Raw genomic sequence first — 16,088 nt, forward strand, 5'->3', positions numbered from 1 at the left:
AAAACGATTTGTGTACAGATGGAGGACTGCTTTTGCAACTTAACCAGAGTGTAGACCATATTGATTGGATGCTTTGCAAGTTTATTCCATTCACCCTCACAACAACCCTGTGTAGGAACCGAAGGCTGTGGCTGAAGATACATGAAATCTTCTCGCAAATTTATTTTAATATTTTAATATTTTTTTCTTCAGAAAGAACATAACTTAATCACATAACTAATAAAGTGATGGACATAATAATAGGGGGCATGGTTGAAGGTGACTCTGTATAGGTTTTTTGAGCTTATGTAGGATTAGGACTCTGTAAGGAATGCCCTGCTGAGCTGGAATTCAAATCAAGCTTTCTTAAGAGCAAAGACTCTGTATTGCAGCAAATTGCATACTCTGAAGTGACATATCAAAAACACCACTATCCTGGATATTGTGATGCTATGGAGATGGGTCTCTGTGAATGGCAGTCATGCTAAGAAGTCAAGATAAGTCTTTGCAATGTCCACTTCCATGAATGGCTATTTCTGTCTTGCAGTCCTGGTTCAGACACGTGGTGGTAACTCCAATGGTGCCCTGTGCCACTTCCCCTTCCTCTACAACAACCAGAATTACACTGACTGCACTTCCGAGGGACGGAGAGACAGTATGAAGTGGTGTGGAACCACCCCAAACTATGATGCTGATCAAAAATTTGGATTTTGTCCCATGGCAGGTATGTTGAACATATATTTAGTGAGAGTCTAAGTACGAAGATGTTTGACTGGTGCTCTAATTCTCTGCAGATTGTGAAAGAATTTTGTCTATGTGATGCTGAAAGATCACTAATTAAGCCTCAGCAGCTGTCTGTAAATATTAGCCTCAATCATGTTCCGCCAATATTCCATTCTGGAATCTAGAACCTTGTGGGAATGCATCTTTTCCTTAATTCAAGCTTCAGCAGTAGCTGCAAATTCCAAATTGCATCCCCCTCCCAGTGTAAATTAATCTCATTTGATATGCGTTGCTGAAATAGTTTTACATTACAACTTTAGCAAACACATTGATATCAAAACTCTTGTGGAATCAGTAAGACAGAATGAATTTTTTTTTCAAATATTTTAACAAAATTGTTTGTTCAAAAAAGAAGATTGCCACTGTACTTTGTTTAATATGAAGTATGGCATACACAAACATAGGCCCCAACAAACAAACCTCACTCTTTATTATTCCTTGAACAGCTCATGAGGAAATCTGTACCACCAATGATGGAGTCATGTACCGTGTTGGAGACCAGTGGGACAAACAGCATGACATGGGCCATATGATGAGATGCACTTGTATGGGAAATGGGCGTGGAGAGTGGACCTGCATTGCTTATTCTCAGCTTAGAGGTATTTGCCCATTTCTGCTTGTATGCTCAACTTGCTACGGCCATTTGCAGTCTGCATGACAAGGATTAATCTAGAGTGGTCATATGATGTGGGTGCAAGGGGGTAGGTAATCTTCAGATATGATTTTGCTCCTGTTGTTGTTTAGTTGTTTAGTCGTGACCCCATGGACCAGAGCATGCCAGGCACTTCTGTCTTCCACTGTCTCCCGCAGTTTGGTCAAACTCATGCTGGTAGCTTCAAGAACACTGTCCAACCATCTCGTCCTCTGTCGTCCCCTTGTTCTTGTGCCCTCCATCTTTCCCAACATTAGGGTCTTTTCCAGGGAGTCTTCTCTTCTCAAGAGGTGGCCAAAGTATTGGAGCCTCAGCTTCAGGATCTGTCCTTCCAGTGAGCACTGAGGGCTGATTTCCTTCAGAATGGATAGGTTTGATTTTCTTGCAGTCCATGGGACTCTCAAGAGTCTCCTCCAGCACCGTAATTCAAAAGCATCAATTCTTCGGCAATCAGCCTTCTTTATGGTCCAGCTCTCACTTCCATACATCACTACTGGGAAAATCATAGCTTTAACTATACGGACCTTTGTTGGCAAGGTGATGTCTCTGCTTTTTAAGATGCTGTCTAGGTTTGTCATCGCTTTTCTTCAGATATGATAAAGCTTTCTTAATTCTTTATTAATTTCTAGATTGCATTATTCCATTGGCTTCATTGGGGATTGAGGGAATCCCTGCAAATCTCAGGGCATTTAGTGCAGCAATGAATAATAATGGGCAAGGCTCTTTGCTCTCCTGAGCGAAATCTTATGAGGAGTGTAGTAGTCTCTGGTGGAAAATTTCAGTTCCTGAAAATCGCTAGTGACACATAGACATTTGCTCTGAGACAAAAATCTCTCACGCGAACTTCTTGAATCCTTCTTTACCATTTGTGCATTTGAGGCTTGGTACAGACCATTTTTGTCTCCTTGCGGTTGCCCACAGGAGAGCGTGAGGCTGGGCTTGGAAATCCGATGGTCAGCACAAGGCAGTGCCAAACTGGCTCCACCATGAAGGGGTGGAAGTTTAGGCGGCACTGGTGGTCCTTTGCCAGTCTGCTGGGATGGTGTAAATTGCAGCAGCTCCACAATATGGCATGGCAGTGGGCCTGCACTCGTTTCTCTGCTGCTTTGCTATACGCACTGCAAGCAATTTGAGATCTTAGGCTGATCTTCTGGCTTCTTAAATGCTGCTTTGTACTCCAGTGCTGGATGGTGCCCAAAGCCAGCATTCAGACTTCTGACCTTGAAAAAAGAAAAGAATTGCTGAGTAAATATAATACATTCCCCTTTGAATGTGCAGATGAAATGCATGCATACTATTTGCATAAACAGAATCTCAGGCGCTTTAGTATAGGATCTCCTCTATCTACCCTTTTGGTACCATGTGGACACCACGCCCAGATTAGTTTGGTTGGTAGTGATGTGCTGAAGGACGAGTGTGGAGCTACTCTCCCTTCTTCAGTGATATCTTCCTTGGATGAGGAGGAATCACTAATCTACAGGAAAACTGGGTAGGAAATTCTACTGAAAGTTCCTGAGTCTATGGATAGAGAAGTGCTTAGACAGCATGAAAGAAAAATAAAAGAAGGTGAGAGTGCAGACATTTCATCATCTTGCATTTGCCTCACACCAGTGGATTACTGTTTAGAAGAAACAGGGTGGAGAGAAGACTTCCAGCTGCTGTTGAAATGGAATATAATTTATAGGGGACAGTCTGTTCCTGATTTTTCTTTGGCACATTATGTAGCGCCGTAACTTCCCAGTTCCCTGTGTTAGTGTTGCCCAAAGTGTAGGTAGGCTTAGAGTGATCTCTAGTTGTGCTCGCCCTTCTGTGTCACTACTGTGCTCTCCACTGAAGTGGTAATTCAGAATTAAAGCTGATTTTTATTGCCACTAGGAGATCCAGTTGTTATTCTGTACACCTGAGGGATTGGTGTTGGAAGGAAAGCAAAATACATTTTAAGATTCTGAATTGTGTTGGCTTTTCAGTCTTTTTATGAAATTCAGTATGTCCCCAGTGCTTTGCTGGTCAGGGCCAAAGCAGCTGAACCAGGTCCACTCAGCTGGGGGGTAGGAGGGCTCCTGCCCCACAGCTAAGCGAGCCCATCCTGTGATAGAGCCTGACAGACTCCGATTGCAGGACTTCTTCCACCTTCACAGGCATGGGCGGGTTGGCGGGCAAGCAACCTCCTTCTCTCAGGAGAAAGAGGCATCTCTCTCTCTCTCTCTCTCTCTCTCTCTCTCTCTCTCTCTCTCTCTCTCACACACACACACACACACACACACACACACACACTTGCCCAAAGATGGAGGGAGCCTAGCGATACAGCTTGTTTCTCTCTCTGCGCTGGCATGAGGAGCAGACCGTGATGGTGATTTACTCAGCAGGATATCTGCTTCTCTCGCCCAGCTGCAGCTGTTTCTCCCTCAGCACACTGGGCCCTGGAGGGACTCAGGAGTTAAACCATTATTGCGGTCTGCCCCTCATACTAGTCCTGGGTGATATATTGATATATCACCCAGTCCTAGAAGACTGATACTGAGAGTAATTATAGCATGAAAGAACCAATGTTAAAACACACATATGCACAAATAAGTGTGTTGGGTGAGCAGAAGCCCCTTCGCATGCAACTGGCTCCATGAGAAAAAGGGGCTGTGCCACTGGCTGCAGCCCATTTGTTGCACCACTTCCTCAGTCCACAATCCTCTGCATGGACTTCCACACAAGTTGACCACCGGAGATACTGTGAGTGTCTTTCCCTTTTGTAGATGTCCATTCTCAGCACTTGGATGTTGAGGGCAGGGAAGCTGTGCAGCATCGGTGGGTAGGGCTTAAATGCCTGAATCACTTTCCTCTAAAGATGAAATACGGTTGATTCACAGCTCTGCATTAGGGTGTCAGCTGTTAGCATTTCAGTCAATTGAATGAAACAGGGTTCTATAACAGTATGCGTGAAGGAGATTATAAGGCTGGTGAGGATGCAAGTGATGCATACAGCCATTTTGCACCCATAAAACTAGCTTTTCTTTAATATTCAGGTCAAAGGTCTGTATGGGTATGTGCAAGGCCATAGCCTGGATTTGCAGTTGTTTCTATTTCTTCTCTTTAGCCTGCTTGGTTTTTAAACAAAGACTAAGGATTGAAGCAAGAGAGAAAGCACATTGGTCCCAAATATAATACTCATTATATTTAGTAGTAGTACTTTGCTGCCTGATGTTTAATAACCTTGTAGAAGAAATAGGAGGATAGTCAGAGACTTGATTAAGGGGTTTTAGAGAATGAGCCCTTTATAGAAATTGCATATTGTCTAGATTTTATTTCTCGCATTAGAATCTCAGTGCCAAGAAAAAATGCAGGCTTGTGGAGCAAGGGGGTATTTTAACCTGATTGTGTAAACCTATATTTTTCTGTGTTTATGTGAAAATTGGTTAATTCTCTGTAGGTGACTTTGCTGTGCTTTGAAAAAACTTGTGCAACTTGTTTCACAATAGAGCACCATTAATCGGGTGAGAGCTCAGTAACCTGTATTTGTTCAAAGTAATCAATAGCACAAATATTGTACTTGTATCTTAAAACAGACCAGTGTATAGTTGATGGGGTCACCTATGATGTAAACCAGACCTTCCACAAACGGCATGAGGAAGGACACATGTTGAACTGTACATGCTTTGGTCAAGGTCGGGGAAGATGGAAATGTGATCCTGTGGGTAAGTCCATTCTCAGCTGAACTTCCTGAGATATCGAGAGCCAGAGAGAGGGGGAAGGAGAAGCACTTAATGAACAGTTAGGCTTTTGCCAAACCCAGTTTGATAGCAGGTATGATAATAAATGAGTGAAGCTACGTTTGATGTTAAAAGTCAGATCACGCCATCTTTTAAAGGCTGCATTCTCTGTAAAACTATTACAAAAATCTGTTACCAAATACTGCCTACCTAAAACTTTGCTAATGTAACTAGTATATACCACCTCTTCACAGCATTTGAATGTAGGTTGCTTATAAGCCTGTAGTATACACAAATCTCCCTGCTTGCCCATGAATTGGGGCCATAGCATTTAATTTTCAAAGATGCAAATTGGAATAATTTTTAAAACTACTCCCATCAACATTTTGAGATGACTTTGGTTTCTCTTTGACCCGATCCACCCTCTTACTCACCTTTCTCCAAACTAGAAAGCCCCAATAGCATAGCCTTTCCTCATATGGGAACACAGTTTGAAACGTTCACCATGAAGTTTTTCTAGTCTCTTGAACCAAAAGAGCTTCAAAGCCAGTTCTAGCAAATATTATCTTACCTGAGGCTAAGCCTGTTTTATTTGGCTGACTGTACTCTGCTAGGACTAATGAAGATTTGAATTGTGTGAGCAGCACTCTTGAACCTGGTCATAGCTAAGACTATTTCTAAGAATGAACACATGGCTGTTTTCTGACCAAAAAAACATTCTTAATTTTGTTTGCATGTTTAGGCCTGGGTGTTTGATAGCTGATTATTTAATCCCTGGGGAGCTTTAATGTTTTTCCTGGCAAGCATTTATAAGTTCCTAGTGGTTAAGTTCTTCTTCATTTAAAATAGATCTGTGCAGGTTTTACTGAACCACATTTTGCAGCTTAGTAAACGTGAGGCTCTTGCAAATGGCTCCTTGGGGGGAAAGGGAGTTTTGTTTGAAAATGAGTTAGAAAGTTCTGTAAAATGGGCTGTTTCCATCTTTGCCCTGCATTTTTGGGGGGGAAATTGCTGCAGTTAGCACCTAGTAAAACTTATTAATAAAGCTCCCATCTGCAATGCATTAAGATAAATGTGAAGCAACATGATTAAGGCTCATTTAAGTATTCTGGAATTTCAGAATCTACTTTCTGCTTAAAACTCTGCTCCTAATAGTATAGTTTGGAATTACAGGGACAGTGAATAAGAGAATACAACGATCTAAATATTGAAATGGCATGATTCTACACCCCTAAAATACATTGAAATTTTGCTATTTCATGATATCAGCAGAAGCAGAACTGAATTTAAAAGAAAGCAAATTTTGGCCATTGGTATACAAATGGGATGTATATTTGTTACGTACCCCAAAAGCACTATTTGCTGCTTTCACATTTTCATAATAGAATCCTAGAGAAATACGAGTAAATCTGCTTCCACCAAAACGATTCCCTTCTAGACAATTATTTATGGCACATGTGTCCTACTTATCAGACATTACACCAGAAAGCCACAGACTCCTTGACTAAATCCTTTCCTCTCAGCTTTAGTTTTCAGTCTGCATGATAGAATTAATAATGGTAAGTTGTGTGATAGTTGTGTTGAAGGGTTCTCTGCTGTAGTCTTTCTATCTGGCCTTGGGCATGCGACTTTCCCTTAATAGGTGGGAAGAGCGCCAGGAGGCGCATGAGGAGGAAGGTTTTGAATAGAATTCATTCCATGCAGGCACAGGAACCTGCTGGTGATAAGGTTCCAACCCTGGTCCAGTGACTCAAGTGAGAAGTGGATCCTGGTGGCTTGCCCCTCTAAAAGACATGCCAAGGCTATGCTCTTTGCAACAGATGGGGAAGCCCCAGCTGGGCCTACTTTGAAACCCCACTTCTTGTGAAGAGGTTGGGGGGGGAAATATGGGAATTTCAAAGGGCCACATGGAAATGTGGAGACAGGAGTGTTGAGTCTGTAAGCCTGAAGAACCCCACACTTGAAATTTCTGTGAAATAACCACACATTCCCCACTTGGTTTTCTGCTTCCAGACCAGTGCCAAGATTCTGAAAGCCAGACCTTTTACCAGATTGGGGATTCGTGGGAGAAGCACGTTCATGGTGTCAGATATCAGTGCTACTGTTATGGACGTGGCATTGGAGAGTGGCACTGCCAGCCTTTGACTGCATACACAGGTAGGAAGCTGTGGGATGAACAACCCGTTGTTGTTTTTTAAAGGATCCAGTATGTCTCCTTTGAGCATGTTTTCTTGTTTTCAGTGATTCCATGTGAGCAGAACTTTGCATAAGACCTTTTCTCTTGCAGAGAATCCTGTTTCCTAAGAATCTTATCTTTTATGGTTTTGATCACATTTTTAATGTAAGAGAGAGAAGTTAGAAAGTAATCAGGTCCAAAACATGTGTCCCATGAATTACAAGAATCAAACCTGCATGTCTTTAATGTTATTTCCATTGAATTGTACATTTGGGTCTCTATACTATTCACATTGTGATTTTTAAATTATTATCATTTTAGCATCCTTCCAGCTGCCTCTTCACCATATTGATTTTCAGGGCAATGGTTACTCTTTATTTGCACACACCTTTCCTTCTTTTAGCTGTCCAGACTGGTTTTTTTTTTTAATGGATTTTGAAGCTCACTGTTAGATACTTTTTTTTCTCCTGGTGGGGCTGCTTCTATGCTTCTAACAGCTTCGTGGCAAGGATGAAAGCTTTTAGTACTTGGCATGACCAGCTCTCTGAACAAAATGTTTGAACTGTCCTGATCACCCAGTTCCAGGAATTTTGCATAGATGTGGTTGATACGAGTTTGTTTGTTCAGCTCCAGCCTTATGCACATACATTGATAAGAGAGGCTGTTGAGTTGACCTTTGGGCTTTCAAACTACATTTGCAGCTTTGTTTTTGCTAGCTTTTAAATTTATGGATGAGCATAACAGTGCCTAGTGGTGGCCTAGTTATCCCATAAAATAAATAACTTGTGAGTAAGCAGGAGTTTATTGCTTCCGCATATTGATTCTGGGATTATAGCCCTGGAATTGCAAGACTTGCTTTGGGAAGTGTGTCTTTTTTCTTCCCAACTTTTTGCTGATATAGGATTAGACAGGGTTTGAGGTTGGACTGGAGCTCTGTCTGAAGACTTGTGTGTAACTCAATCATAGTTGCATATCCTACACCACTGAAGATGAAGGAACAAAACACATCTGTTCCAGGCTGAGTCAGTGATGAATATACAGTATTTTGTTAGGGGGAGACCTAGACAGTCTTGCTGTCTTGCTTTGCTGTCAGTGAACATGGCTGCAAGATTATATGACCAGAAAGTTCTAAAAGGTAGTTAAATCCTATCACTGCAAGGCAGGGTTTCCATTCATCATGTGCTTATCATGTGCTGACCCAAACCATCCAGAGCTAGTAGGTTCTCGAAGTGGAAGGTAAGATGTTGCCTACTAAGCGAATGCACCAGCTGAGAATGGCATAGTAACACAAACTTTTCTTGGGAAAAGTAAGTAGTAATCAGGAAAGAACTGGGTTCCATTTTTAGGAATTTTGTAGTAGAAAGTGACATACATTTAAACATGCATGCACTATGTTCCACCTGTTGCAAAATATGTGTGTTTTGTACTGAGATGGGAACAGTAAATGTTGAATGAGATGCAGCCCAGACCAATTTCACAGCCCCACTCAAGATTATTTATTTGTTGAGTAATATCCTGCTTTTCCATTGGCATGTTCAAGGCAGTTAACAATGTTGCAGTTAACAAAACAATTCCTATAGCTGTTCACATGGAAGATGGTTCCCACAGGAAGCTGGAGAACTGGATTTGACTCTTCCCATGACTGCTGCCAGTTAACATTCTTTGAGGGACAGTAGCAGATGGAAAATTAAGGACTGATTTTCTTAGATTTGTGACAAAGTATACTTTGTGGGATTCAAAGTTCACCAGAGGAACAATAATGTTGACTCTGGAAGGTCAGCATGCATTCAAGGCTGAAGCACCCTGGGATTCCTTGTTCCTGTAGGCAGTGTTCTATTACCTCAGGATAACAATTCTGAGATAGCAGCCCTGAAAAAGCAAGACTTATTTTGGGGCTGGTTGAGCAGTGAGACTCAGGACATAGAACATGAGGTGGAGTGTGGCCTGCACGAGTGTCACTGCTCCAAAGTGATAGTATTCTGCTGAGAGAAATAGCACATCTTGAGGCATGTGAAATGAAAACACAAGTCCTCGGGTTCCTCTGGTTGGCTTTTGCAGTTATAATTGAGTCCTGGTATTCTTGTGCAACTGTTACAACAACCCATCTCAAGGAGTTATGTGAAATATGTGTACCCTCAGAATAGTAGCCAAGGCCTCTTCTTAGATACACGATGGATGGAAAATGTGGGGGTAAATCAAACAACCGAGTTCCTGAGTATCTCTTTGGCAGTTGAGACCATTTCAAAGCTAGCCCCAGCATGGGAGGGGGCTTGTTTTTATTGAAGCTTTTAAAAGTTTCCACAGGTATGTATGCTGTACAGTTGTCCAAACAAGTTTGCAAAGGGAAACTTCTTTAAAAGGAAGAATTTAATTGCTAAAATAACAGAGCGTTCCACAGAGCCAGACAGTTCCTTGCTGATGTGCTGTGGGGATTTAAGTCTTGCTCACTAAACACCATATACTCATTCAGAAGCTGTACTGAATCAGCATTTAACTCGAAATTTGATGCAGGTGGTACAAAACAAACAAACTGAAGGTTAAAATGAGTTGAGCATCAATAAAATGAAAAACAGGGGCTGTGAATTTAATAACTTTTTATGCTTGTGGGTGACCTGGCAGATCACTAACTCTCAGCCTGACCTACCTCACCTGGTTATTATGAGCATAAAAGAGGGAAACGGGGAACCAATAAGTTCTGAGTGCGAGTTGATTTGGAAATTAATGCAATACATTTGGAAAGCCCTTGCATGTGTAATGCAGCAGCCATATCGCACTCCTTTTGTGATGTGCCAACATCACAAAAACTTGTATATATTACCTGCTTCCACATTTCATTTCCTGGTGAATCTCACCATAAGAATACCGTACTTTTCCATGTATAGGTTTTTTTACTCCAAAAGAATGTTAAAAAACAGGGGTCATATTATACACGGGGGTCATCTTCCCCCATTTTCATAAATTTGAGTCCCCCAAAATAGGGGTCGTGTTATACACGGAACAATCCGGTAACTCTTGAAGATTGTGTTGTGTTTTGCCAAAAAGAAAAAAAAAGTTGAACGCAATCCTTATATTACTGTACAATGTAGGTGGGTTATGATTATTGGAGACAGGAGGGAAATATGAAAATAAATTTACTTGAAAAAGATGCATAGATGTAGCTGTAAGTAAACTAATGGAAAAAAATTATATTTTAGGTTCTACTGGCCCTGTTCAAGTTATTATCACAGATGTTCCAATTAATCCTGATTCTCATCCTGTCCAGTGGGTTGCACCTGAATCCTCTCACATTTCCAAGTACATCATCCGATGGAAACCAGTAAGCACATGTTTCATTTTGCTTAGTCCCAAGAATCTAGAAGTCTTGCAAGCAGATGAAAATTTGTTATTACAATCTACCATGGCAATACAATAGGATGAGCTGGGTTAAAACACCTATCCTCAATTTTGCAGCTGGATTTTGTGGGGAGGGCTGTGGGCACTGGTGAAAATGTTCATGGTAGACAGGGGAGCATTTCCATTGCTGTGATCACTGGGCTGATGCTTCCTAAGCAGAAGTCAGTAAAAATGGTAGAGATTTCACTGCCATGGTAACAGGAATATGTTCATTTCCGTCATTTCAAGCAAAGTCATGCAGCAGTAAACGGATGCGCTGCTGTCTGTGCGCAAGGTGCCATGGCAGTGCTGCTCGATTTCCTGGAGTTAGGCCTCCAAGGGGTTACATAGAGGCACTTCAAAAGATCCAGCCTTCTAATGAAAGTGATTGCTAAAGACTTTTTGGGGACCAAATGAAGAAGAGGGCATGTGCTCCTGCACATGTAATAGTTGCACTGAAGAGAGTTTCGGCAGGTGTTGCTTGTCACACACGCTAAAACTACGCAATTTCCTCTCCTACAAACAAACTGCAGAAGCCTTGTGTACATTTTTCTCTGGCCAATTTAGGGACTGAATATGTACCATGAGGAAAAGAATATGCCATATATGAACTACTAGGAACTGTTTGATTTGGTTTTTTGTTTAGTCGGCTTACATTCCTCCTTTTCACTGAAGTCTTTGGACCAGCTCCCATGACATGTGTGAATTGCAGTGGATATCTCACAAACCATGCATTCAAAATGGTGCCTGTGTCACTCGCTCTTCAAAATATGGATTGGTCCATGAGATAAGTGTTGAAAGAAGCTTTTGTTCTGCATTCCTTTAAGCAGCACCTGCTCCTTCCATATCATTGTCCCATAAAGGAAATGCAGATGATATTTAGAAATGGAAGCAAATGAGAATCTTCCTCATAATGAAGGAAACACACGGACTTCTTCTGTTGTCATATTCCTGTCCTAATATCCTCTGTGTTTTGCTCCTTTAGAAAAATTCTAGAGTGAAGTGGAAAGAGGCCACCATCCCAGGCTATTATAATTCTTACACTATCTCAGGCCTGAAACCTGGTATCATTTATGAGGGGCAGCTTATTAGTGTTCAGCACTACGGCCAGAGAGAGGTCACCCGTTTTGAATTTACCACCTCGAGCACCACAGCTATTTCAAGTAAGTATTATTTCATTCTCTTCCAAGACAGGCAGATGCTAACCTCCAGGTACAGGGCGGTATTTGCTTTAATGTATATCAGTCTTGAAACAGGTAACAGGCATATATCAGAACTTCTGATAGTTGCTGTGTTGCTAGCACACGGCCAGCCTTTGTTCTACAGTATTGTTTGCCATAATATTTCTTATACCAACAGTAATGGCATAGAACAGTATCCAGTAGCCTCACATTTCACCTTGTTTCTGTGCATTTTTTAAAAATACCAGTCTGCTTCCCTGTCACTCTGTGCTTTCTCTGCTTTGATATAGGGCTGGGTGAAATCTGGTTTTCAACACTGTGACACATATCACTGGTATAACATTGTGATATACTGATATATCACTCTGTGTGTGTGTGTGCCCAGCCCTACTTTGATCTGTTTCAGGTTCTGAGATCCTCCGTATAAAACAAACCTCTGTGTTCGTCATTGACTATGATGTGGAATCTAAAAATGGCTGTAAAGTTTTCACCTTTCTGCTAAAGTGGATGAGATTCATAGACACACAAGCTCCTCCACAATGGATTAAACCTGCCAAATTGCAAACAAGCAAATGCAGAACTTTTTTGTGGGTGAAGTCAAAGCGGTTCACTTTTCACCGTAATGTGGAGGGGTGCAGGGGGTATTTGTTTCCCTGGTCTTTCTTACCTTAAAGTAAGAGGTGGCCAAGGGATATGCATATTTGCTTGTACATCTTAAAATCTATAGCTTCCCTTTGGTCTTCCCTTTCGAGTGCATGTTTGTGTCTTCCGTTGGCCTTACAATGTGAGGCTGCCTAGAATGCTGCCTATGGACTTCTCAAGAGCCCTGGGGTTTCGCAGTTTTTTTGCTAAAAGAACTATGTAGGATTTATAAATGAAGCTTTAAACTTTTTTTAAAAAAATAATCTACTGCTGTGCTTTAACAATGACAACACCAACCCAGAGGTCTTGAGTGTTCTGCCGTCAGGAAGCCAGCCAAGAACACCACCCCCCAAGTTGCAAGGGGTTACTGATGTCATGGTTTCATTCGGGGGGGGAGAAATACCCCCAAATCACCCCATTGTTCAGCCCTTTTGCTATCAGTTTTAACTCATAATTTAATTAACAAAAATAAAAAAGTATTAAAAGTCTGTATTAAAACATACTTTTGCATAAAATCAAAGCCTATGTAAGGCAACAGCTCTTGATTTCTCCTGTCTTTCCTTCCATGAAACTATTGCTTATATATTAACTTTGCTTTGCAGGTACTCATGTGATAGGAGAAACAACAGCACTTCCTTCTGTGGTTTCTATCTCGGAATCCATCACAGAAATTACAGCCAATAGTTTTGTGGTTTCCTGGGTCTCTGCTTCAGACACTGTCTCCGGATTCCGCGTGGAATATGAACTGAGTGAAGATGGGGATGAGCCCAAGTACTTGGGTAAGATTGGATGAGCATCAGTCGCAGATGACATAAATAGGGTTAATTTCATTTCAGCCTATAAAGCTTCTCTAGTATGGTTGTCCTCATAGCCATGTCTACTCAAAAGTAAGTCCCTTTGAATTCCCAGCTGTGTTGAGGATTGCTGCCTAACTTTTGTTCTGCTATTGAAAATATAAGTCTCATAATTATGGATATATGAATTATTAGGAATTTTCTGAAACTGCATTCAATTGTGTATGGAGGCTTCATTCAGGCAGATCACGCCTCTTAATTTCTTGCCAAGTGAGTTTCACTCCAGGTTTCTGGAGTTCTCAGAAGTGCCCAGTGCAGTCCAATCTGATACATGTTTTCTTCAAAAGAATTTCTGCTAAATTCACTGGGGTTTACACCAAAGTATGTGCATGGCATTGTAACACCAGAATCCTGGTTGTTTATTTATTTGCACATAACAAACATTCCCTGTTTTTCATTTGTTCTTTTTAAAGATCTTCCAAGCACAGTCAATTCAGTTAGTATCTCCAACTTACTTCCGGGTCGCAATTACATCGTCAAGGTCTATGAGGTCTCAGAAGAAGGAGAGCAGGATTTAATTCTGTCCACCACACAGACAACCGGTATGTTGGATCACACAATATTTGGCAAGGAAAGACACCAGGCCACCATATTTTCCCTTTGAAGCTGGTCACTTTGTGCCATTGGACTTTCATATTTTTCTCTCTCCTTAAACAGCACCTGATGCTCCTCCTGAGCACCATGTAGAAAAGGTTGATGACACTTCAATAGTCGTGAGCTGGAACAGACCAGAAGCTCCAATCACAGGTCTGGCTCATTTACTTGTCTTGGTTTTTAAATTTTGGTGCATTTTGTTTTTCTTCAGTTGTAAGAGAGGCAAACGCATGGCGATATAGCCGAGGACTAAACTCTTTATACACCAAAAAGTATATATTTCAGGCATAGGGGAGGTGACTATCAGTCCTGCTGCCTGTCTAATAAAAACAGAGGGTTCTGAAGTATTGTGATTCATAAGGTTATAGTCCTCCTAAATTTTAATTTATGCAGGCTCACTAGTCCTCAGTTTTTGAAATGTGCAGGATAATATAAAGGCTTGAATAATAACGGTGGCTAATTCAACATAGGGGTGAGCAGATGTCTCCCATTTGGTTTTGTTTCTGTGTCATGGGCTAACCATGCATTTCTGGCTACCTTAGGTTACCGAATTGTCTATACTCCATCTGTGGAAGGCAGCAGTACTGAACTCAACCTACCAGAGTCTGCTACCTCGGTGACGCTCAGTGACTTGATGCCTGGTGTTCAATACAATATTAGCATTTATGCTGTGGAAGAGAATCAGGAGAGCTCTCCTATTTTCATTCAGAAGACGACCACAGGAGCACCACAGGAAGGTAGTGCCTACTATATTTCCACTGCTCTTCCCTATGTCCCTCCAAAGCTATACCACCCTCCAAATGTGAAGCTGATTGGTTTTCTTGAGTGACACAATGGGAAGGACTTTTGAGGGACGTTGGAAAAGGGAACATCAATTCCTCTATGATATGGTAGTGGGATGTAATGGGCATTCTTTTTACTTAGTTTTGGTTACATTTAAACCATTCCCACCTGGCAGCTGCTTTCAAAATGTGGCAGCATGAAAAGGGCGGTTGTAATATGGGTCCAGGTTAGCCCCCCTCCTTGTCATTGCAGTCACTTTGCAGTTTGGTAAGGGGTGTGCTTTGTGCATCTTTCTGGCTAGGTGTGATTCCTTCACCCAAGGATTTGCAGTTTGTGGAAGTCACAGATGTCAAAGTCACCATCATGTGGACCCCCCCTGAAAGTGCTGTGACTGGCTATCGCGTAGAAGTGATCCCAGTTAACCGTCCTGGTGAACATGGTCAGAGGCTGCCCGTTACTAGGTATTCGTTTGCTGAGGTCACAGAGCTTCTGCCTGGAACAACCTATGTTTTCAAGGTCTATGCCCTCGGACAAGGCACAGAAAGTGAGCCACTGACTGGAGAACAAACAACCAGTAAGTAAATTTTCTTTAACTATGTTTATATATTTGTTCCAACCTCATCCTGCCAGAAATCTCAACATTTCACAAATATTTATTTACAATTAGAAATGTGGATGTTAGTGGCCAGGATAGTTCAGCAAGAGAATTTCTTTATCAAAAGCTGCTTTTCTGGTTCAGGAGTTCCTACCAACTGAACTTCAAACTTCCTTTTTTTGAGACCATGAGTTGGTGGTGGAGACTGTTGAATTAAATATTGTGCACATAACATAGGCACTCACACCTAACCTTTAGTGAAGGATTCTTGGTCACAGCCACTGTCTTTGTAAAACTCAAAACACGTATTAATGCAGAATGTTAACATGATCTTGTCAGGGTAAAGCAAAATAGCAATCTACTGTGCTCTCATTGTGATACCGTTTTAAAATTGTGTATTTTGAGGGCAGTGATGGACCAGATCTGAAATGTAGTGCTGAGTACAGCTATTCTTAACAGGCATGGCTTGAGCTGGTAACAGGTGTCTGCAACTGTGCTTTCCATTCATTATGATCAGGACCAGAATTGCTTCATCTAAACCACATTTTGAAAAACATTCACATAAATCCTGTGATATAATTGAAATACCCGTATTTTTCGCTCTATAAGACGTACCAGACCACAAGACGCACCTAGTTTTTGGAGGAGGAAAACAAGAAAAAAAATATTCTGAATCTCAGAAGCCAGAACAGCAAGAGGGATCGCTACGCAGTGAAAGCAGCAATCCCTCTTGCTGTTCTGGCTTCTGGGATAGCTGCACAGCCTGCACTCACTCC

The 16,088-nt window shown here is 41.6% G+C and overlaps 1 protein-coding gene across 8 annotated transcripts in view; it reads left to right on the forward strand.

Moving 5' to 3' along the window:
- Positions 1–16,088, forward strand: part of FN1 (fibronectin 1) — a 71,011-nt gene that overhangs the window by 17,396 nt on the left and 37,527 nt on the right. For all 8 annotated transcript variants that reach the window (XM_081892627.1, XM_081892628.1, XM_081892629.1 and 5 more), the window contains exons 9-19: positions 527–703; positions 1,209–1,361; positions 4,972–5,100; positions 7,129–7,272; positions 10,486–10,607; positions 11,649–11,826; positions 13,089–13,265; positions 13,754–13,882; positions 13,998–14,087; positions 14,477–14,671; positions 15,019–15,291. In XM_081892627.1, the coding sequence (XP_081748753.1) occupies positions 527–703; positions 1,209–1,361; positions 4,972–5,100; positions 7,129–7,272; positions 10,486–10,607; positions 11,649–11,826; positions 13,089–13,265; positions 13,754–13,882; positions 13,998–14,087; positions 14,477–14,671; positions 15,019–15,291 (1,767 nt within the window). The remainder of the gene's footprint in view (positions 1–526; positions 704–1,208; positions 1,362–4,971; positions 5,101–7,128; positions 7,273–10,485; positions 10,608–11,648; positions 11,827–13,088; positions 13,266–13,753; positions 13,883–13,997; positions 14,088–14,476; positions 14,672–15,018; positions 15,292–16,088) is intronic.

The sequence above is a fragment of the Podarcis melisellensis genome, assembly GCF_964234715.1.
Source record: "Podarcis melisellensis genome assembly, chromosome: 1".
Taxonomy (NCBI): domain Eukaryota; kingdom Metazoa; phylum Chordata; class Lepidosauria; order Squamata; family Lacertidae; genus Podarcis; species Podarcis melisellensis.